This window comes from Lithobates pipiens, unplaced genomic scaffold, assembly GCF_037356315.1.
Source record: "Lithobates pipiens isolate NorthernLeopardFrog02 unplaced genomic scaffold, aLitPip1_a1.2 Scaffold_19, whole genome shotgun sequence".
In the NCBI taxonomy this organism is placed as follows: domain Eukaryota; kingdom Metazoa; phylum Chordata; class Amphibia; order Anura; family Ranidae; genus Lithobates; species Lithobates pipiens.
In genome coordinates this window covers 209,990,373-210,014,400 of record NW_027507764.1, presented here as the reverse complement: position 1 = coordinate 210,014,400, position 24,028 = coordinate 209,990,373, and the positions used below count along the sequence as shown (strand labels likewise).

Below are 24,028 nucleotides of genomic sequence, written 5' to 3'. Positions count from 1 at the left end.
GCCCTCATTTCATATCTTCATTCTGGAAGGCTGTTTGCAAACATCTGGGTATCTAGAATTCCCTATCTTCTTGATACCACCCACAATCTTATGGCAAAACTGGGTGCACAAGATTTAGAGACCTATCTAAGGGCTTATGTTAATGCTGAACATGACAACTGGAGTGCGACGCTACCTCTAGCTGAATAGGTGCACAATTCACAATGGCACTTCTCTTTTAAAATGTTCTCCTCCCCCCCCCCCCCCCTTTTTTTTAGCTGCCTTTTTGGTATCAACCCAGAGTTTTCCCCTACCAATCATCTCTGGTAGAGGTACCCGCAGCAGCCAACATGGTGACCAGGTTAACTAAGCACTGGAGAGACATTCTGCTTCAGTCTGTTCAGATATAAAGGATATGTGAACCGTTGAAGATCTAGTGATCTATAAAACATCACTTCCCCTTCCTGTCTTTGCCCTATTATAGATCCTGTTTCCTGGTTGTTGTTTAACATTTTGTATTTCTGGTTCCTGACTTCTGCCCATTTCTAACTACGCTTCTTGGATTGCTCCCGTTTTTTGGATTTTGCTGATCATTGTTGCCGACCTTGCCGATTGGACTAATCCTTTTGGATTTACACTGATCGTGGTTGCTGACTCTGCCTGTTTCCGAGGCCTCTTCCTGTTATATCCAATGTGTTGCTGCCTTAGTTTGCTGACTCTCTACTAACTGTGATTTGCTTGTTTTGGGGTTCCTTGAAATCGCCTATTGGCACCTTCTATTGTGATCCCTTGATAATGGCTGCAGGATCTCAACCGTCCCTCCACCTGATACTGTGATAACAAGACTGCCGTTCTTGAAACCGGAGTGATGGTTGGAATCTCCTGGCAGATCTGACCAGGCCTGAATCTGAGCCAAAGACACACAGGACCCTTGTGCAATCCGCTCTGCAGCCACACCGGAGATGTGTGAACCGGCTCCGTTGAGAGCTGGTCAGTCTCCTGTCATGTGAATTGGATGTGGAGGGAGAGAAAAAAAAAAAAAAAACATGAACACAGTCGTGCTCAAAAGTTTGCGTTTCCTGGCAGGAATTGTGAAATGTTGGCATTAATATTGAAAATCTGACTGATCATGCCAAACTGTCTTTTTTTTATTTTATTTTTTTTTATTTAAGGATGGCAATCGCATGAAGACATTTATTATCACATAGATTTTTGGATCTGTGTCTGTACCGAGGCCAAACATTCCAGGGTATGTAAACTTTTAAACAGGGCCATTTGGGTGATTTCTGTTATTATGATTTAAAAGGGATCAAAAAAACTGTGATAATAAATGGCTTTATGTGATAGATGTGTTTTTTTTTTTTTTTTTTGTTTGGCATGATCAGTCAGATTTTCAATATTTCACAATTTATGCCAGGGTATTCAAACTTTTGAGTGTGTGTGTGTATATATATATATATATATATATATATATATATATATATATATATATATATATATATATATATATATATATATATATATATATATATATATATATATAACATGTGGTAAGGTGGCAATATTTATATCTGTAAATCAGACCTAAAATGCAGTTAGATGTCAGTGTAATTGGTTTCCTTTTTCTTGTTAGGAAAAACCTGCTGGAAATGCTCTAAAGAGCTCTACAGATCATGCGGTTTTAAGATGCGGAAACCTACTACAAGAAGCTGTAAAAGGTACTTAAATTGTGTGCCCTCTGGTTAGTGGGCGATTAGGAGTCACTTTTTTTTTTTTACTTAATCTATACTATACCATTCCTGCTAATCTCTTGTAATCTGTTTATTATTATGACTGTTCTTGCATTGCAGCAAAATCCCTTTCTACCTTACTGACCCGCATAGAAGCCATATCCAAGCAAAAGGGGTATGTGTACATACATGTAAACCATTTCACTTGTGTTTTTAGAGATGTACTAAATGTTTATGAAATGGACTGATGACTTTGTTCTCACACGAACGGTGGCCACACGATTCAATCCCAGTGGCGTAACTAGAACCCTCAGGGCCCTGATGCAAGAAACCATGAAGGGCCTCCATGACCCCCAGACAGGGCTCTTTCCTCCAAGCCCGGTGGCGGAACAGGGCCCGGTCATAAGTGGGTGGCTGCATATAAAGGAACCGATTTTTCTCCATTTTTTTTTTCCCCCTCCTCCTCCTCCCTCCCGCAGGTATTCAGCAGTTGCAGGAGGAAAATGGAGAGATTTGTTCCTCTATACCAGTGTTTCTCAATATTTTTTCAGTCAGGGCACCCTTGAAGTATAACCATAGATGAATGGGGCTGCACTGCAACCACTCTGCAACTGTGTGCATTGCATGCAGTTGCAGCATAGTGATGATGCATTTAGGGGTTAAAACAGGTGGTCAGGAGGCAACATTTTGTTGGTACTTTGAACAAGCAAGAAAAAGAAAATAGTTCTGATTGCACATGTATAAGGGGGTCAGGATTAAACACGCATACATAAGAAAAATAAAATAAATAAAAATAAATAAAAATAAAATATAAAATATATCTCTATCTCTCTCTCACTGTAGGGGGAGACAAAGAGCACAGCACACACTGTATTTTCACATTAGGTCTATCAGTGTGACCAGCTCGCCGAACAGTGCCGATTTTAATGTTCGGCTGAGGATCGGGCGCCCGGTCTCAGCTGCCCCAGCTGCTCGAGATATACAGGGGGCCCTTAAGGGGCCCCATGCAGCTTGGGGTCCTTGAGGGCCCCATGAGTACACACCTCACATTTTTGTAAATATTTTATATCTCTTCATGTGACAACATTGAAGAAATTACACTTTGCTACAGTGAGTGTACAGGTTGTATAAATTTGTTGTCCCCTCAAAATAACTCGACACACAGCCATTCGTGCTGGTTCACACGGGTAGCTTCAAAGTCATCCGACTCTTAAGCTGAGCTCTGATGGAGCGCGACTAGTCAAACGGCTAAGTCTCCACAGGTCGCCCCTGTGTGAACCGGCACTCTAAGTGACATCACAGAGCTGGTGGAGGTTGGAAACCTTGTGCTCCTCCACCTTCTGTTTGAGCTCAATAGGGGTTAGGTCTGGAGATATGCTTGGCCAGTCCATCACCTTTATCCTTGGCTTCTTTAGCAAGGCAGTGGTTGTCTTGGGGGTGTGTTTGGGGTCGTTATGTTGGAATACTGCCCTATGACCCAGCCTGGGAAGGGAGGGGGGATCATGCTCTGCTTCATTATATCACAGTACATATTGGCATTCATGGTTCCCTCAATGAACTGTAGCTCTCCAGTGCCGGCAACCCCAGACCATGACATTCCCAATACCATGCTTGATGGTAGGCAAGACACACTTGTCTTTGTACTCACCTGGTTGTTGCCACACACGCTTGGCACCATCTGAACCAAATCGGTTTATCTTGGTCTCATCAGACCATAGGACATGGTTACAGTAATCCATGTGCCTAGTCTGCTTGTCTTTAGCAAACTGTTTTTTTCAGGTTTTCTTGTGCATCTTTTAAAAGAGGCTTCCTTTATGGCATGACAGCCATGCAGACCAATTTGATGCAGCATGCGGTGTATGGTCTGATCACTGACAGGCTGACCCCACCCCTTCAACCTCTGCAGCAATGCTGGCAGCACTCATATGTCTCTTTCCCTAAGACAACACCTGGATATGACGCTGAGCGTATGCCCTCAACTTCTTTGGTTGACCATGGCGAGGGTTGTTCTGAATGCAATCTGTCTTGTTAAACCGCTGTATGGTCTTAGCCACCGTGCTGAAATTCAGTTTCAGGGTCTTAGCAATCTTCTTATAGTCTAGGCCAGTGATGGCGAACCTTGGCACCCCAGATGTTTTGGAACTATATTTCCCATGATGCTCATGCACTCTGCAGTGTAGTTGAGCATCATGGGAAATGTAGTTCCAAAACATCTGGGGTGCCAAGGTTCGCCATCACTGGTCTAGGCCATCTTTATGTAGAGCAACAATTCTTTTTTTCAGATCCTCAGAGTTCTTTGCCATGAAGTGCCATGTTGAACTTCCAGTGACCAGTATGAGAGTGAGAGCACTAACACCAAATTTAACATGCCTGCTCCCCATTCACACCTGAGACCTTGTAACACTAACGAGTCATGTGACACCGGGAAGGTAAAATGGCTAATTGGGCCCAATTTGGACATTTTCACTTAGGGGTGTACTCGTTGCCAGCGGTTTAGACTTTAACCAGTTGTCGACTGCCACCCACCAGTGTACGTAGGCAAAAGGGCCTCCCCGTGGGCAGAGGTGCGATTGTGCCCCTCACCCCCCCATGCCAGCGGGGGTCGTATTTGTTAGAGGACTAATCTGTTCTCGGGTCCTGGCCAATGTTTTCTGGCATGGGCCTGCTGATCGGTCCTAACGAATTAAATCCTTCCCCTGTCTGCGTAAGTGTAAACACAGACAGTGATGTCATCTCTCCTCATGGAGTCTTTTAGATTCCAGTGAGAGTAGAGAAGACTTCTTACCGTGAGTTACACAATGCTACACTAACACCAGTACATACAGGTACACTTGCCCCCCCCCCCCCCCCATTAACCCCTCCAGTCCCTGTCACTGTGTCACCAATTGGAGTTTTCAGATTTTTCACTGATGACTGCATCAGTGTCATTTGTGACTCTAATAAGTGTTAGGGCAGTTAGTAGTAGGCTCCGGTAGGTCTAGGGTACCCCCCTAAACCCCCCTAATAATGGTTTAACCCCTTTATTGCCCCTAGTTAACCCTTTCACCCCCTGTCGCCAGTGTCGCTAAAAAATCTTTTTTCTGATCGCTGTATTCGTGTCAGTAAGTGGATTTCTTGCACCATCGGGTACCCCATGAATTGCCTAATAAAGGGGTTTAACCCCCTGATTTCCCCCTAGTTAACCCTTTCATCCCCTGTCACCAGTGATCACTGTATTGGTGTTACAGATAACGCTGATTCGTTTTTTTTTTTTTTTTTTTTTTTTTTCCCATAGTGTCAGGGCACCCACGGTATATTACCCAATAAAGGTTTAATCCCCTGATCACCCGGCAGGTGATATCAGTTAGGTTTTAGCATCTATCAAGGTCTGCATCATTTGTGGAAGATTAGTCAGATTAGTGCCAGTAGCGCTAACACCCATGCACCTCCCTTAGTAGTATAGTGTCTGAAGGGGTCGATATATTTGATCTGATCAGAACTATATTCACATCCCCAAAAGTTTAGGGTTCCCAAAAATGCATCGTTGGCGAAATCAGCCCAGATACCTACTAGCACCTGCATTTTAGCCGCCCATCTCAAACCACCCAAGTGCAGTATCAATCGATCACTTCCACTTACAAAAACACAGCACACAACTGCAGCGTTCGCAGAGTCAGGCCTGATCCCTGCAAATGGTACTTTTTTTTTATTTTATTTTTTTTTTGGTAATGTTTTGAATCAGTCGCTGACAGTCAGGAGCTCTTTTTCCTGTGAGTCTCACTACTGTACCAGTAAATTTAGAGACTAAAATGTTAAATCGAAGGTACAGTAGTGAAAAGGGCTACATGTTTCTGAGCATGACAGGTAGTGAAGAGGAAGTTACTCATCTGCCAGATTCAGGCTCAGAATGCAATCCTATTGACAGCAGTGGCACCCTGACAGATACCTCAGACGATGGAGTTGTGGTCCCTGCCAAGGTCAGGCGTACCAGACCCCATTCTTTTGTGGTTGTTGAGATGCAAGAACCGCAGGGCTCTTGTATGGAGCAGAGAGCCGTTACTAGTGCCGTTCATCCTTCTGGTGAACTGGCAAGAACCAGCGGCCTAGTACACCTTGGTCGTAGTCAAACCAGCACTGCAGTATCATGTGGTGACAAGGTGAGTCCCATAAGTGCAGTTCAAGCTGGTGAGGTGGCTAGCGCAACTAGTTTTTCTGCAGCCACCAAGAAGACAAACACAGGCCCATAGTGCCCTTCCTGCTGCATCTGCCAAACCTAATTGGAAGCCCACCACTTCTGTAGCACTTCTGTAGCACCCGTACTTCCTCTATTCTCTGGCCAACCTGGAATTCAGGTGGAAACAGTTGATTTTACGTTGCTTAATTTTTATTTGCTGTTTTTCACGAAAGATCTCTCTAGATCTATTGTGGACCAAAGTAATTTTGTATGCTGGTCAAATTATCGCCGCTAATCCCCATTTGACCCTTGCCAGAGGATGGAAACCTATTACGGTTTCCGAATTTAAGACCTTTCTGGGCCTATCCTCCCTCATGGACATAACTAATGAGTGAGTTGTGGACATATTGGTCCACTGACCCAATTCATCATATGCCCGTGTTCTCTGCCTCCATGGCTAGGGCACAATACGAGCAGATCTTGCGGTTCATGTCGTTCTCGGGGTGGCCCTGGATACGATTGGCTCTACAAAATTCGGCCCCTTGTAAACCACTTCAACCAACAGTTTGTAGCTTTGTTTATTCCCCATCAAGTTGTCTGCATTGATGAGTCCCTGATTACATATTCTGGCTGCTTCTCTTTCAAACAGTATCTTACCATCAAGTGTGCCAGATATGGGGTCAAGATGTATAAGCTCTGTTACAGGGCCACAGGCTATACACATATGGTTTACGAGGGAAGAGCTAGTCACGTAGAGCTGGAAGAACTGCCCAGACTACATAGGGAGCACTGCTAAGATTGTGTGGGACTTGGTGTCACCCTTATTCGTAAAGGGGTACCACTTGTATGTGGACAATTTTTGCCACTTTTTAGTCACCTGCTTGATCATGGAATTGGCACATGTGGCACCGTGCAATCTAATCGCCTTGGCTTGTTGATTCCCTCCTTAGGCTGGGGCAGAGAGCCTGCTTGAAGTGTAGTAATAGGCTTGCTGTGAAGTGGAGGGATAATCTGAATGTTTTCGTTCTGTGCTCCCTTCCCACAGGCCTGAGAGTTAAAATTCCTATTGCGACTGGTGTTGTGGAAAAACCCCTCTGTGTCCACGAATATAACCTTTTAATATGGGAGGGGTAGACCTCAACAACCAGTTGTTGGCACAGTACCTAGTGGACCATAAGGCCAGACGCTGGTACAAAAAAATTGTCTGTAAACTTATTTCAATTGGCACTGCCGAATGCTTATGTGCTATACAAAGCTTCAGGATGAACTGGATCCTTCCTTAAATTCCAGGAAGAGATCATCACAGCCCTTCTGTTTCCATATGGTGCTGTGGCCCAACTTCCCAATCCAAATGCAGTAAGCCGGCTGCATGAGAGGCATTTTCCATATGTCCTCACCGGTACCCCTACCCAACGAGCCCCCCCCCCCCACAAAAAAATTTTTGTGTCCGTAGAAAGCGCAAATATTGGCGTCATGCTAATGCTATTATTGTCCATCCTGTCCTGACCATCCTTGGTCTTTGCATTGGTGAATGTTTTGAATGCTACCACACACTAGTGGAGTATTGGCATAGGGTATAGCACTGCACAGACTAGGACACACTTTCACAGGGTCTCCAAAGATGCCATCGCATTTTGGGAAACCCAAACCTGGAACCGAACCATTTAAAAGTGTAAAAAAAAGGGTCAAAGTAGTATTCCCTTTTTTTTTTTTTTTTCAGGTACGTCATTAAGCTGCAGCACGGATTTATTTATCTTGACAGCAACAGCGTTTGCTCCCACGATATGTAAATAAGCGACTCCAGTGCTGTAGAAGGTGATTTCACCATCACAGTTAAAAAAAAAAAAAAAAGAGCATTTATGTTGAAGCGGGGTGGAGGGGCGATTTGCCGCTAACATTAGGAGCGGATTGCCCCCATGCTTCAGCATATATTTTTTAGGCACGGATTACATAAAAAAAAAATGATTTTTACTATGTTTTATTGTATTTGCTTTGCAGGTACGGCATGTCTTGCAGTTATACTGTAATGTTACTTTGATTTATTAAATGAATGAGTGACTTGTTAACCATTATTTGCTTAGCAGGTACGCCATTCCGTAGCAGCACTGATTTATTTACAGCAACAGTTATGGCTCCCGCATTTTCCTTGGGGTGTCTATTTTCCAAAATTGGGTCATTTGTTTGGCGGGGGGGGGGTTTGTACAGCCCTGCTATTTTAGCACCTCAAGAAATTAGGTAGTCCTAAACTAAAAGCTGCGTAAATTCCAAACAGTGTACCCTAGTTTGTAGACGCTATAACTTTTGCGCAAACCATTAAGTATACACTTATTGACTTATTATTAATATAAAATAATTTTATATATCATATTAAAATTTTTAAACAAAAAATAAAAATCGCAGAGGCAATAAAATGCCATCAAAAGAAAGCTCTACTTGTGGGGGAAAGAAGGATGCATATTTTGTTTGGTAATTGCACGGTCATGCAATGCTGTACCTAGTTAAAGCAGCACAGTGCCGAATTGTAAAAAGTGCTCTGGTCATTGAGCAGCCAAATCCTCCGGGGTTGAAACGGTTAATACCTGTGTGCGTTATTTTACACTGTTATACAAGCAAATTTACACTGTTATACAAGCTGTATACACCCTATTTTATATTGTAGCAAAGTGTAATTTCTTCAGTGTTGTTGCATGAAAAGATGTAATAAAATATTTACAAAAATGTGAGGCGCGTACTCTTGTGCGATACTGGTAGATGGATGAGCTTGCTTTGTTAAAAAATAATTGAATAGTTTTTTCAGTTTGTGCTCCTCAGATGCAGTTATTCTCAGATATATAAGCAATTGTGACAGACCCCTGTACAAACATCAGACTTAAGACTGTTTGTTTATTGAAACCCAGGTACAAAGGGATATAAAACTTAACTCCCCCCCCCTCTTTTTGATATTGATTCAGGGCGGGGTAGACTGTCCAATCGGCAATAAGAGACGCACAGGTATTCAAACTTCTCATTAGTCAACCTTTGGGAGGGGCTGCTGGAGAAATCCCTCCCCTCTCCTCACCCCTCCCCTCTCACAGCTAATCCACATAGACATAAATCCCATAATACTTTGCTCTCAGAGCAGACACAAATAATAGAACATTATTTATCTTCATACATTTCTTAAAGAATATTACTCACAAACATTAATAACCCAAGCCTCACATATAGAATACTGGATAACACGGCTAAAGTGAAGTGCTGAGTCAAGTGTGGTTATATAGGGAGTCTGGTTAGGCATGCCCGACTAGAGTTCTCGGTCACCCTGTGCCTCTAGTAGACACAGGAAGTCTTGCACATGGGAGGTGTCGAGGGAGCTGGACAAGGAGTTTCCAGTGCTTTCAAAGGTAAGATGGGTTCCACAAGCGCCCTACCCAAAGTGAATCCAGTCACAAAATTATATATACAGTTCAAATAAAGTTATAACCATTAGTAAAACGTGCAATGCTCTGAAATGCATATCACATTGCAGCTCACTTCAGCCAAAAACAGACAGCTGACAATATGCTAAAATAGGGTGTTTAGCAAGCGGGCAGTGTGAACAGGCTCTAATTCTTCCATGATAATAAATTTATACAGCAGTGGCCCAGTTTTGAGAATGACACACATCTTAATTTTCACAAAGTCTGCTGCTTCAGTGTTTATTTTTGTCAGATGTTACTATGGTATACTCAAGTATAATACATTTCTGCAAAGAATCCATGTTTGCAGTGTTGACCCTTCTTTATCAAGACCTCTGCAATTCGCTCTGGCATGCTGTCAACTTCTGGGCCACATCCTAACTAATGGCAGCCCATTCTAGCATAATCAATGCTTGAAGTTTGTCAGTTTTGTGTGGTGTGTGTTTGCTTTGTTTTTTTTTGTTTGTTTTTTTAACACGCCTCTTGAGGATTGACCACAAGTTCTCAACAGGATTAAGGTCGGGGGGGGGGGGGGGGTTCCTGGCCATGGACCCACATTTTTGATGTTTTATTCCCCAAGCCACCCTGTTATCACTTTTGCCTTATGGAAAAGTGATCACCATGCTGGAGAAGGCCACCTAACTGTTCTTGGATGGTTAGGAGAAGTTGCTCTCAGGGGATGCCTTTGTATCCTCCTTTATTCATGGCTGTGTTCTTAGGCAAAATTGTGCGTGAGCCCACTTCCTGGCTGAGAAGCAAACCCACACATGAATTGTCACAGAATGCTTTAATTTTGGCATGACACAGGACTGATGGCAGCGTTCACCTCTTCTTCCAGACAAGTTTTATTCCTGGATGCCCCAAACAATCTGAAAGGAAATTCATCAGAGAAAATAACTTTATCCCAGCCCTCAGCAGTCCAATCCCTGTACCTTTTGCAGTCTGTCCCTGATGTTTTTCCTGTAGAGAAGTGGCTTCTTTGCTGCCCATCTTGACACCAGGCCATCCTCAAAGTCTTCGCCTCACTATGCTTGCAGATGTACTCACACCTGCCTGCTGTCATTCCTGAGCAAGCTCTGCACTGGAGGTGCCCCGGACCCACAGCTGAATCAACTGTAGGGGATAATCCTGGCACTTGCTGGACTTTCTGCTGTGCACTGAAGCCTTCTTCACAACAATTGAACCTCTCTCCTTGAAGTCCTTGACCCAATAAATGGTTGCTTTAGGTGCAATCTTAGTAGCAGCAACAATATCCTTGCCTGTGATTGTAAATCCCTTTTTTTATTTTTATTTTTTGCAAAGAAGTGTGCATGTGTTTCCTTGCAAGTAACCATGGTTAACAGAGGAAGAACGATGATTTCAAGAACCACCCTCCTTTTATTGATCTAAAACCTTGTCAAACTGTTACATGTGCCAGTATAAATTAAAAAAATATAATAAAAATATCCATCCAATTGAAGCAATGTATCTTATTGTGATTGTCCAAACAACGTATCCAATATTCCAGTGCAATTTATTACTGTGTATATAAGTGTCCAAAATCAAGATGCAATATTCCTGAATCTTCACAAATCACAAAAGATGATATTTCCCAAGGCATCTTTCAGGACAGCACCTGAGAGATAGTGACTCCTCCCTCGAACTTAGGAAACACCTTCTTCCTCCAAACTCTAAAGGGAGGCACCTCCCTACCAAACCTCAGTTATTGTGATTCCTCCGGCCTGGAGGGAACATCTTTTGGGAGGGAGTCAAGGTCTCTTGGGTGCTCCTGAGGGACAAGGCTCCCCCCCCCCCCCCTTTCTTTTATTTTTATTTTTTATTTTTTTTTCCCTCTTCCTCTAGGGACCCGATGTCCTCCCGACCTACCCAGGCCTCGGCAGCGGTAGCAATCGGGCTCCTGGTGCTCGGAGAGAGCCGAAGATTCGGTGGCCCCGCATTGGTCCTAGGAGCGCCGCCATGTTTTTCAGCGGTCGCACTGGAAGTGACAAAGCGGGTCACTGAGTTGGCGAAAACGTTGTTTCCGGCATGGACGCAGGGGGGGAGGAGGGAGGACAGGAGCTGGTGCCTATTTCCGGTCCGGTGCAGAGGAACTATGGGAGTCCGGAGGCAGCATGTGAATCCACAGGTGGAATACTGCACACCTACTATGGAGGAGTCGGCGTCTGCAGCAGTGGGGACAGGCACCAGCAAAGTCCAGGTAGGAGGCAGCGATTTAAAGTCTGCCTTTTTCTCCTATATCTGGCTTTTGGTCCACAGACCTGTCTTTTGAAGACATGGGGGTTATAAAAGATCCAATGGACAAACGCATGGATCTTTTGCTCAAGAGATCATGGCAATCAGTTATGAGCAATTTAAAGCCAGCAATGGCCACAACACGTGTAGCCAGGAATTTGGAATACTGGGTTAACCAGCTAAAATCGCATATAGCGGCAGATTCCCCTAAACAGAAAATCTTAGATTCCTTTCCTACCCTGATCGCTGCAGTTGCTTATATTGCAGATGCCTCAGCTAGGTCAGCAGCTTTAACTAATGCTGCAAGAAGAGCTTTATGGCTTAAAACCTGGCCAGGTGATTCAGTATCAAAGAGCAAGCTGTGTGGGATTCCCTTTTCAGGTGACCTTCTTTTCAGCCCTGACCTCGATAATATTCTTGACAGGACGGCCAACAAAAAGAGATCCTTCCCGGTCAAAAAGAAAAAGCAAGTTTTCGACCTAAAAAAAAAAAAAAACTCAGGATTAAGACAGCAAGTTTCAGGGGAGAAGGAAAAATTGGTTCACTCCGAAAGGTAAAGGCGGAATTCTCTTCCATCCTCCTACACAGGCCGAGAAATCTCAATGACTTGTCCCTGCGGGTGGGCGGAAGACTGCAAGATTTTCTTCCGCAGTGGTCAGGGATAACTTCAAATCTGTTTGTTCTGATCACTCTCTCGCAGGGCTACACACTCGAGTTTACCAAAAGCCCCCCAAAAAGGTTTTTAATAACAAACACCCTACAGGACTCAGTAAGGGCCCTGGCCATGAAGTCCTCTCTCGAGGAACTGATGCAGCAGGGTGTAGTAGTCCAAGTACCACTAGAGGAGCGGCAGGAGGGATTTTATTCACATGTCCTCCTGGTAAAAAAAAGCCGACAGGAAAATTTTGATTTTAAACAAATCAATCAAGTACAGAAGGTTCAAGATGGACTCTATTTTCTCAGTCAGGAATCTTCTGATGCCAGGTTGCTTCATGGCGTCAGTAGATTTGAAGGACGCATGTCTGCATATCCCAATCTCGCCCCAGTCTCAGAGGTTCCTCGGGCTGGCAGTGAGGTTGGGGGGGGGGGGGGGGCATGGTTCATCATCTTCAGTTCAGAGCTTTACCCTTCAGTCTGTCACCGAATTTTTACCAAGGTAACGGTAGAAGCGTTGGCTCTGCTGCGTCTTCGGGGAATCGATTATTCCTTATTTAGACAATCTGCTATTTTTTTTTCTCCCCATCAAGCGAAGAATTGCAGATCAATTTAGGCAGAGCACGCAACCATTTGGAGGCTCTGGGGTAGATTTTGGACCTCCAAAAGTCTTCCCTAAACCAGGAATCCCATGAGATTCGGTTTTTAGGGGTATCTAATCAATTCTATGGATCAAAGGATCTTTCTTCATTTTAGACAAGGACAGGATTCACGGTGCAGTGTCAATGCTGCAGACCAGCCAGCGTCTGACAGTAAGACAAGTTATGTCAGCTAAGGGTGTTCTGACCTCAACAATGCCGGCTGTCCAGTGGGCAAGGCTGCATTTCAGGTGTCTGCAGGCTTTTCTTCTGAGATCTTGGGATCACACAGTGGTATCCCTAGAGACAGAGGTAAGAGTGCCAACCCAGGTGAAAAGGTCACTGGTGGTGGAAGAGACAGTTTGCCCTATCGGAGGGGTTAGTCTGGGCTTTTCTGGTCAAGAAAAGACTAACAACCGATGCCAGTTCCTGGGGGTGGGGAGCCCACCTAGGAAAGTCTTTCATTCAGGGAACCTGGTCCAAAGAAGAGGCCATAAGGTCCTCAAACTGGAGAGGGCTCAAGGCGATAGCCTTAGCTCTGGAGTCTTCTGCTCAGGATCTTCAGTCCCAGCGTGTTCAGGTCCTAACAGACAATGCCACGGCTGTGGCCTATTTAAACAGGCAGGGGGGTACAAGGAGCAGGTTGCTGCAAGTACTAGCCCTGGAAATCCTTTGGTGGGCAGAAAGGCATTTGTTGTCGCTATCAGCAGTCCACCTAAAAGGGGACCTGAACAGGGTGGCGGATTTCCTAAAGCAGGAACCCTACTCGGGAAGCAGAATGGTCTATGAACCCAGAGGTTTTCGCAATGATTGCCGAGAAGTGGGGGCAACCAGAGGTAGACCTGTTTGCCTTAAGAGAGAACGCCCAGGTTCCCCAGTTCTTCTCCCTGAACAATTGCGACGGGTCACTGGGGACAGATGCACTAGCATATCTATGGGAATTCCGTCTTTGTTACGCTTTTCCCCCCCCCATTTCAGTTAATTCCTTAAATTTTAAGGAAATTTCAGAAGGAAAAAGTACCAGTCATACTAATCGCGCCCTTTTGGCCAAAAAGGGCCTGGTTATTAGACCGTTCTAAGACTGACAGTCAAGCCTTCTTGGCATTTGCCCCTCAGGCACAATCTGTTGTCACAAGGCCTGGTAAATCATCCAGGAGTGGCCAGCCTGGCACTCACAGCTGGGTTTCTGAGAAGCAGCTCCTTTAGGAGCAAGGGTTTTTCCAGCCTTTTGATCTCAACTCTCTTGTCAAGTAGAAAAACGGTTACAAGGGTCATTTACTCTAAAGCCGCGTACACACGGGCGGACTGTCTGGCCTACTTAGTCTGCCGAAACACATTTCAGCGGACAGTCCGCTCGTGTGTGGGCTTCAGCGGACTTTTTCAGCGTGCAGTCTGGCGGACTAAGTATTTCGGAATTTCCGTAATACTGTCCGTCGGACTCGCATTTGGGCGGACAATCCGCCCGTGTGTGCCAGTCCGCCGTACTTTTGAAATGAGTGGACTTTTCCCGCCCGGAGAAAAGTCCGCTGATTTCGAGCGGGTATCCAGGTAGGCGGGGCCCGCGAAGGAGACGTCGCTGACCCCGCCGCCTGGAATGGACTTAAAGGGGAACCCCAACGCCGAAAAAAATCGGCGTGGGGTCCCCCTAAGTCCACAACAGACCCTTGTCCGAGCACGCTACCCGGCCTGCCAGGAAAGGGGGGCGAGCGAGCGCCCCCCCCCCCCTCCTGAGCCGTACCAGGCCGCGTGCCCTCAACATGGGGGGGTGCCTTGGGGAAGGGGGGGGCGCGCGGCCCCCCACCCCAAAGCACCTTGTCCCCATGTTGATGAGGACAAGGGCCTCTTCCCGACAACCCTGGCCGTTGGTTGTCGGGGTCTGCGGGCGGGGGGCTTATCGGTATCCGGGAGCCCCCTTTAATAAGGGGGCCCCCGGATACCGGCCCCCCACCCTATGTGAATGAGTATGGGGTACAATGTACCCCTACCCATTCACCTGTAAAATAAAAGTACCAAAAAAAACACAACACGCAAGATAAAATACTTTATTGCACAGCTCCGGGGGTCTTCCGTCCTTCGGGGGTCTTCTCGCCGGACTCCTCCGCTATCTTCTTGTAGCTCTTTTGCTAGCGGAGGAGTCCGGCTTTCTTCCTTGCCGCTGGGCTCTTCTCCCAACTTCGAGGGTCTTGTCCCCCTCTTCGGTTCTTCTGCCGGGCCACCGTGCCTTCTTATAGCTCTTTTACAGGCGGTGGCCCAGTCTTCGTCTTCTTCTTCTTTGTCTTCGTCTTCTTCTTTCTCTCCGGCCGGAATGCCAGGGACGCACTGCGCGGCCACTTATATAGGGACAATGGGGCGGTGTCACATGGGTTGGTCACATGGGGACTATGACATCGTAAGGGGGCGGGGTCACCATGTGACACCAACCCATGTGACATAAAGCCATGTGACACCGCCCCATTGTCCCTATATAAGTGGCCGCGCAGTGTGTCCCTGGCATTCCGGCTGGAGAGATCGTCGAGGCAACATCTCCTGGAGAAGAAGAAGAAGAACGGAAGGCGACAGCGGCGACAGAAGACCGGGCCACCGCCTGTAAAAGAGCTATAAGAAGGCGCGATGGCCCGGCAGAAGAACCGAAGAGGGGGACAAGACCCCCGAAGTCGGGAGAAGAGGCCGGCGGCGAGGAAGAAAGCCGGACTCCTCCGCTAGCAAAAGAGCTACAAGAAGATAGCGGAGGAGTCCGGCGAGAAGACCCCCGAAGACAGAAGACCCCCGGAGCTGTGCAATAAAGTATTTTATCTCGTGTGTTGTGTTTTTTTTGGGTACTTTTATTTTACAGGTGAATGGGTAGGGGTACATTGTACCCCATACTCATTCACATAGGGTGGGGGGGCCGGTATCCGGGGGCCCCCTTATTAAAGGGGGCTCCCGGATTCCGATAAGCCCCCCGCCCGCAGACCCCGACAACCAACGCTCGCTCGCCCCCCTTTCCTGGCCGGCCGGGTAGCGTGCTTGGACAAGGGTCTGTTGTGGACTTGGGGGGGGGGGGGGGGGACCCACGCCGCTTTTTTTCGGCGTTGGGGTTCCCCTTTTAAGTCTATTCCAGGCGGCGGGGTCAGCGACGTCTCCTTCGCGGGCCCCGTCTACCTGGAGACGCGCTCGAAATGAGCGGACTTTCCTCCGCTTGTGGGCGAGTCCGTTCATTTCAAAAGTAGGGCGGATAGTATGGCGGACTTAGTACGCCGTATTAGTCCGCTCAAAAAGTGCCGTGTGTGGGCAAGTCCGTTCATTCGAAAGTATGACGGACTGTCCGTCGGATTGTCTGACGGACTAAGTTGGCCAGTTAGTCCGCCCCGTGTGTACGCGGCTTAAGATTTGGAAGGTTTATAACACATGGTGTATTTCATCTGCCCAGGACCCAGGGAGCCTTGTTTCCATCCTAGAGTTTTTACAAGATGGAGCAGACAAGGGACTAGCAGTTGGTATTCTGAAGGTGCAGGTGGCAGCACTAATGCCGCATACACACGACCAGACTTTTCGAGGGACTAGGTCCGGCGGTCTTTCCGACGGACTTTCGGTGGAGTTCTGAGGGACTTTCCGAATGAACGGACTTGGCCACACACAATCAAACCAAAGTCTGATGGATTCGAACGTGATCGTACGACTGGACTAGAATAAGGAAGTCCATAGCCAGTAGCCAATAGCTGCCCTAGCATCGGCTAGCATAAACACGAATGGATTCATCGGTCTGGCGGAGTTCCGGTGGAAAAATGTAAAACATGTTCTATTTCTAAAGTCCGCCGGATTTTTGGCAAGCAAAGGTCCGATGGAGCCCACACAAGATCGAATTGTCCGATTTGGACTCGTTCCGTCTGACCTTTGCTGTCAAAAAGTCCGGTCGTGTGTACGCGGCATAACAGTTTTTTTAGAAAGATCTGTGGCCTCAGATCTGCTGGTAATCAGATTTTCTAGAGCTCTTAGGAGGTCTAGACCAGCACCTTCTTAAGGTTTTTCCTAAATGGGATCTGTCGGTAGTCCTGCAGTCTCTAACAAAGGGTCCTTTTGTCTTTTACGTTAAAGACCGTTTTTCTGATTGCCATTGTCTCTGCAGGCAGGATCAGTGAGCTAAATGCTCTATCTATTAAGGAAGCTTATCTGTCTATTTTTCCAGATAGTCATTCTTAGAACAGATGCTAAATTCTTACCAAAGGTAGCTTCAGTACAGAACCGTACTCAGGACATAATACTTCCAACCTTCTGCGTTAACCCAGGAGAGAAGGAGACCCTTTCCCACATGTTGGATGTCAGGAGGACACTGTTACTTAGAAAGGACAAAGCTCTTCAGACATTCAGATTCACTGTTTTGTACTTTTTTCAGGTAATAGGGTTACCAAGCTTATAAAGTTTCTTTAGCAAGATGGCTGAAATGATCCATCTCAGAGGCATATTCCCAGGCAGGGTTATCCCCACCAGCAGGGATTTGTGCACACTCAACCAGGGCTCTGGCGTCTACATGGACAGAGAGAGCTGGTGCCACCCCTGAACAGATCTGCAAGGCGGCGACATGGTCAAGTTTTCACACATTTGTGAAACATTATAGGCTGGACCTTACATCTGCCAGCGATCAGGCGTTTGGCAGGAAGGTCCTGCAAGCTGTTGTCCCGCCCTAAGGGGTAAGTCTCTGTTATCCTCTCAGGTGCTGTCCTGAAAGACTCCTTGGGAAAAAACAATTTAGACTTATCGGTAACTTGTTTTCCAGAAGTCTTTCAGGACAGCAACATCCCGCCCTATTGTATTTTATTATGCTACGCTTTGACTAACGTATGTGTTTATGTGTTCCAGCTGGGGCCGGAGGTTCTCTGCTACAACTGAGGTTTGGTAGGGAGGTGCCTCCCTTTAAAGTTTGGAGGAAGGTGTTTCCTAAGTTCGAGGGAGGAGTCGCTATCTCTCAGGTGCTGTCCTGAAAGACTTCTGGAAAACAAGTTACCGGTAAGTCTAAATTGTGTGTAGTGTTTTTTTTTTTTGTTTGTTTTTTTTCTTATACATCATAGGACACAGAGCCTTAAGTATTTACTTAGTGGGTTATAGCTACCTTCAGGTGTTGACACTGGCACACCCAATACAGGAAGTTGACTCCCCTATATAACCCCTCCTCCTTCCAGGAGTACCTCTGTTTTTTTCGCCAGTGTCTAAAGGTGTTGGCACGAGTGAAGATGTGCTCTGCGGAGCTCCAGGAGGGATCCATGCTGGATTTAAAAAGCCTCCACAACCAGATCCATCCCGCCACTGCAGCTCCAGGATAGTACTCGGGCCTCGCATAGAAGAACAAGGTTTTGCCTGTAACGCTCCTCTTTGAGGGCTGGACCCTAAGAACCAGGACTCATTTTGGTCTTGCTACATTACCTAAAGCTGTCTTGAGGGGTGCTATACATGGTCCAAAGGAGTGGAACCCCTATTAAAAGGGCCCAGTCTTTGAAGGTTTAACTGCGCTGCCTGCCGTGATGGGTGAAGTTTGGATCTGTCCATTTACGGCAGTATCCTGCAGCGAGGAAAAGGTAAGAGGAAAGCATAGGAACTGCAAAGTCCACCTATGGCTTTTCTTTCAATTATATTGTAAAATGCTTTAAAAACTCCTCTAGAGGGAGCAAGTGTATAGACCCTGTTTAAATCTGTGCTAATGCAGTGTTTGTCTCAGCAGCTTGAGGGGGGGGGGTCTCCCCCCCCCCCCCCCCCCCCCACAATGAGTGGAAAGGGATACATGTTATGTTTAAACAAGCATACATCTGAAAAGCTGATAAAAAGGTTGTGTGAATACCTTTTCCCTGCCTCCCCTCTGAGGTGACTCTTGCTAAAGCACAGGAAAGGGTGTGACGCACAGACAATCAGTTTCACACCTGAAAAAGCTTAAAGCTGATACTCTGGGAAACAGACAGTGTCTATCAGAGCAGCTGAAGCAAGGCTGCCACAGGACACAGAAGCGCTGGTGCACATGAGGGGTTTACACAGGCATTTTTAGTACAGGAAAAACTTATTGTTTAGCATTAGATCATTCTATGCTACCACAGTTTTTTTTATTTTTTATTTTTTTTCCTACTATTGTTCAAATGGAACAGTTCTTAAGGCCCATACACACGATCAGACTTTTTGACAACAAACATGCAAATTAGCTGTTTTGGAGCAACATCCGACCGTGAGTACGCTCCATCGGACAAACTTTTTTGGTTTTCATCTGACTTTTGTTGGCTGTGCGAACGGACAAACTTTCTGGCAACAAAAGTCCGATGGAGCAAAGTCTGATCGTGTGTACAGAAAACCATAGGATTTTTGTACAAAGTACAAACGCACATGCTCAGAACCAATGCAAAAGATCAGACAACAATACAGACGTTGACCAAAGGTGGTGGTAAAGAGCAGAAAAACCATGTGATTTGGTGAAAGTTGGCTGAAAAAGTCCTGCTGTGTGTATGCAATACAAGTTCAGGGCCGATGCCCTTTGTACAAACTTTCCTGTGGATTTTTGTACAAAGTCCTATCGTGTGTATGAGGCTTTAGAGTAACTTTGCTTTTTTGTGCTTTGCCCTATGGCTTCAAGGCTTACTACTAAGGCACCAAAACCACCCCCAGGCACTGGTAACTCCAGACATGTCTCCATTTGTCATCCTCTGCGGAGATAACTGAAATGGCAAGCCAGGGTGAGTAATTGGAAGCAATTGGTGGTGCAACTGCTTCTCACACTTCAGCCCCTGTATACGTGACTGAAGATGCATTTTCCACTGCCCTGCAAGGCTTAGAAGGAAGATTAGCGGCTTTAATCGCATCCTTCATTTAAAGGGGATAAGAAGTGTGCTAGATCCCTCTCTCTCCCACTCCAAACCCCTTACCAGGGGAACAGTGGAGACAGGATGAGGTATTGCCCTCAAACGATCTGGAAAAACAAACCAATTACTCCTCTGTGGAGGAAACAAAAGTTGGAGTTTCAGCTTCACAATCTGAGGTACAAATCTTTACGGACATGGTTCACTCCACTTTCATGCTACCCCTAACAGTCACCTGAAAGTCTGGTTTCTTCTTTGGGTTCCTTGAAACTTTCACAACCAGTGCATGCGTTTCCAGTCCACACATTACTAGAGAAGCTTATTTATACCAAATGGAATCATCCGGATAAGCATTTTCTCCCTCCAAAGAGCTTCTCAGTTCTTTATCCTATGGAGGAAAAATTCACCCAAAAATGGAAAGTTCCAGCAGTAGATTCTGCGATTTCCAGTGTGAATAAAAGTTGTTCGGTGGACAATGCATGAATGCTAAAGGATCCAACAGATAAAAAGTTGGAATTCCTGTTAAAATCCCCCCTTTTTTTTTTTTTTTTTTTCTTTAGCAGGTACTGTTGCTCAGCCTGCAATTGCAGCTATAGGCACCTGTTAGTCCTTTAAAAGACCAGTTCACAGAGGTCCTTAACAAGCTCCCTGCACAACAGGCCAGTGAGTTGGCCGATTTACTAAAAGCATTATGTTTTGCCATAGATGCCATAAAGCAGTGGTCATCAACCCTGTCCCCAGGACCCAATAACAGGCCAGGTTTGCAAGATAACTGAAATACATCCCAGGTGATATAATTTGCTGCTCAGTGATTGCAGTATTCTAGTCTGCTTCTCCCCAAGGTAATACATAAAACCTGGCCTGTTAGTGGGCCCTGAGAACAGGGTTTATGACCACTGCCATAAAGGATTCTATTCACCAGGCGTCTCGCCTTGCACTTGTGCTAGTACACATGCGTAGGACCCTTTGGCTAAAGGATTGGTCTACCGAAGCACCCTGCAAGAACCTACTGACTAGTTTGGCATTTCATGGGAGCGATGATTTGGATAAATACATCCAGACAATTTCCAGTGGAAAAAAGTACTCTTTTGCCAGTCAAAGGAAAGTGTAAACACCCTTCATTTAAACGTACTTTCTCTCCTGCGCCAAGCACATCCGCCTCTAGGCAGTGGCAACGGCTTCCACCGTCAGATTCCAGAGGAAAATCGCAGGGGCAGGCCCAGGCTCAAAGGAAGACCTGGAGCCGCAAATCTACAAAGCAGAATACTAAGAAATCTTCATGAAGAGGTGTCTTCCCCTCTCCAGGGGGGGGGGGGGGAAGACTTCTGCATTTCGCAGAAGTCTGGCAGTGTCAGGAAGGGCATGCCAGCACCCAAGATGGCTGCAGAAGAAGATGACCTGTTACCTCTGCCCCTGTCAGGTTGCCATTGGTGCGCACACACCATGTGATAGCTTTTGCCGCCCAAACAGGCTATTTAAACGCCAGTTTCCAGACTCTGTGCTGTCTGCTCTACAGCGTTCCCTGTGTAACCTACAATTACTTGCCTGCCTTCTGTTCCTGTTGTGACCCGGCTTGCTTCCTGATGTTCCTGCATCCGACCCTGGCTTGTCCCCCACTCCACACCTGCCTGCTCCTTCTGCCACTCCGCTGCCAGCCTGTTGACGACCCGGCCTGTAATCTTATTCCGCTTCTGCTTCAGCCCCTGTTCCTGACGTGCCCGTGTTGTATGACACGGCCTGCCTGTACTTGCCTTCTCTTCAGCCTTGAGGGTGCCACCATCCCTTCTGCTGCATCTGCACTCATGCCTGTGGGGACCGGTTGTCTACTTGTTCCAGCTACCTGCCTACCACTGCTCTGGGATTCCTACAGACACCTCTACAGCCCGGCCGAGTGCTCCGAGCCAGCTCCAGGTTCAGCGATCCCGCCAGGCACTGGTGTGACTCTGCATCTTGGTGCTTCCTGTCAGCTCTATCGGGCTCCAAGTCAGAGTTGTAAGAGGCCGTCCTCTGCACATCAGGCTCCATCACCAGGTACGTGACAGGCAGAGGGAAACTCAGGACAGATGGGCTCTAGGATACAAACTAGAGTTTCGGGAGTTTCCATCATCTCACTTTTTGAGATCAAACATTCCCAAGGATCCAGGAAAAAGACTATCCCTGTTTCAAGCAGTAGACTGATTTATTGACTCAGTAATCATACAGATCCCCACAGAAGAACAAGGTTTTGGTTTCTATTCAAACCTGTAAAAATACTCTCATTTCGATTGGAGTCGATCAGGTCAGTGGTCTCCATTCTACAAGGCTGAGAACTTGTGGCATCCATCAACATCAGGGACGTATATCTGCATGTCCCTATATTTCCCGCTCTCCAAAAGTTTATGCGATTTTGAAGTGGAACAACAGCACTTTCAGCCACAGCTCCATGGGTATTGACAAAAATGCTGGCCCCACCTCTAGCCAAATCCTTCAATTCGCCTTTGCATGTGGTTGCTAGGAAGGATGGTAGCTTAATTTGAATTTAGTCAACTTTGTGTCCAGAACAAGAGATCCACTCGCATATGGAACAGATGCGCTGGTTACTCCGTGGGATCAGTTTTCACTGATCTATGCTTTTCCCCCATTTCAGTTGCTGCCTCGACGACTTTGCAGGATCAAGCTGGAAAGAAAGCCGGTAATTCTGGTAGCAACAGCATGGCCCAGAAGGTCATGGTATGCAGTGATCATAAAGATGACAGTGGAGGGTCCTTGGCCTTTTCCACTAAGGCCAGACCTGCTATTGCAGGGGCTGATATTCCATCCTACTTTACGAATGCTAAATTTAACAGCTTGGCTATTGAACCCCACATTCTGAAGAAGCGTGTGCTTTCCAGGTCTGTTATCTCCATTTTAATCAATGCAAGGAAACCAGTTTCCAGAGCTGTATATTATAGAGTTTGAAAAGCTTACGTTTCCTGGTGTGAATCCAAGGATTAGCGCCCGCAGAGATATATTGTAGGCAGAATCCTTGCCTTTCTACAATTGGGTGTAGAGATGAAGTTGGCCCTAAGTACTATTAAGGGCCAAGTCTCATCCTTATCGGTTTTATTTCAAAGACCGCTTGCTACGCATTCTTTAGTCAACGGTTTTATGCAAGGGGGGATGTGGATTAATCTGCCAGTTAAATCGCCTTTAACCCCTGGGGACTTTTGTCAGTGTTACAAAAACCACCATTTGAACCATTACAGAATGTTCCCTTAGTCCTGCTGACTAGGAATCTGATATTTTTGGTTGCTATATCCTCAGCAAGGAGGGTTTCAGAATTGGCTGCTCTTTCTTGTAAAGAGCCATATTTGATTATTCATGAGGACAGAGTGGTGTTGCGCCCTCGTCCAGGCTTTTTACCAAAAGTGGTTTCAGGCTTTCATCTGAATGAAGATATTGTCCTGCCATCGTTTTTCCCAAAACCATGTTCCAGGGAAGAAAAATCACTACATTGTCTTCATGTAGTGAGAGCAGTGAAAATCTATTTAAAGAAATCTTCTCAGATTCGTAAGACTGATATCATCTTATTTATTCTACGTCCTCAAAAAATGGACAGGCAGCGTCAAAATCCACTTTTCCTGGAGTGGATTCGGCAAGTTATAATTCAAACTTCTGATTTAAGGGGTAAGGTTCCCCCTATTCAAGTTAAGGCACACTCTACCTTTTTGGGAAGTGCGTCACCAGGCCTCCTTTGCTCAGATCTACAAGGCCACAACTTGGTCTTCGGTCCATACATTCACAAAATTTTACCAAGTGGATGTATGAAGGAATGAGAATATCCACTTCGGGCGCAGTGTGCTGCAGGCAGCAGTATAAGTCCTCACGGTCTGGGGGTGCCCTATGGGTTGTCTCCCTCCTCTCAAATAGCATTGCTATGGGACGTCCCCCTAAGTAATACGATAAAGAAAATAGGATTTTTATAACGGCTTACCTGTAAAAATCCTTTTCTTGGAGTACATCATAGGACACAGAGGTCCCGCCCCTCTTCTTCTTTTATGGGGTTTAAGTATATTGCTTGGCTACAAAAACTGAAGTACTCCTGGAAGGAGGAGGGGTTATATAAGGGAGTCAACTTCCTGTATTGGGTGTGCCAGTGTCAACTGTCCTATGATGTACTCCAAGAAAAGGATTTTACAGGTAAGACTTTATAAAAATCCTATTATTAACACACATACTTTAAGCACAATGGTACATTATTCTTCTAGGGTACTATATGTTTTACTGTAAGTATGTGAAACTAAATTTCTTTATAGGCCATTTAAAAATGATAATCTATCAATCCACTTGACCATGCTACACTCATCTCACTTTACTTGTATGGCATAGTTTTTCTCGGCAATATCCTTCTGCAAGTATATGAATTTAATGCATCCAT

General features: G+C 46.0%; 1 protein-coding gene across 1 annotated transcript in view; it reads left to right on the top strand.

Moving 5' to 3' along the window:
* The window catches only part of LOC143998041 (mediator of RNA polymerase II transcription subunit 1-like), a 105,493-nt gene that overhangs the window by 8,612 nt on the left and 72,853 nt on the right, over positions 1 to 24,028 (top strand). The window contains exons 2-3 of the mRNA XM_077493819.1: positions 1,613 to 1,697; positions 1,830 to 1,884. Coding sequence (XP_077349945.1) covers positions 1,613 to 1,697; positions 1,830 to 1,884 — 140 coding nt within the window. The remainder of the gene's footprint in view (positions 1 to 1,612; positions 1,698 to 1,829; positions 1,885 to 24,028) is intronic.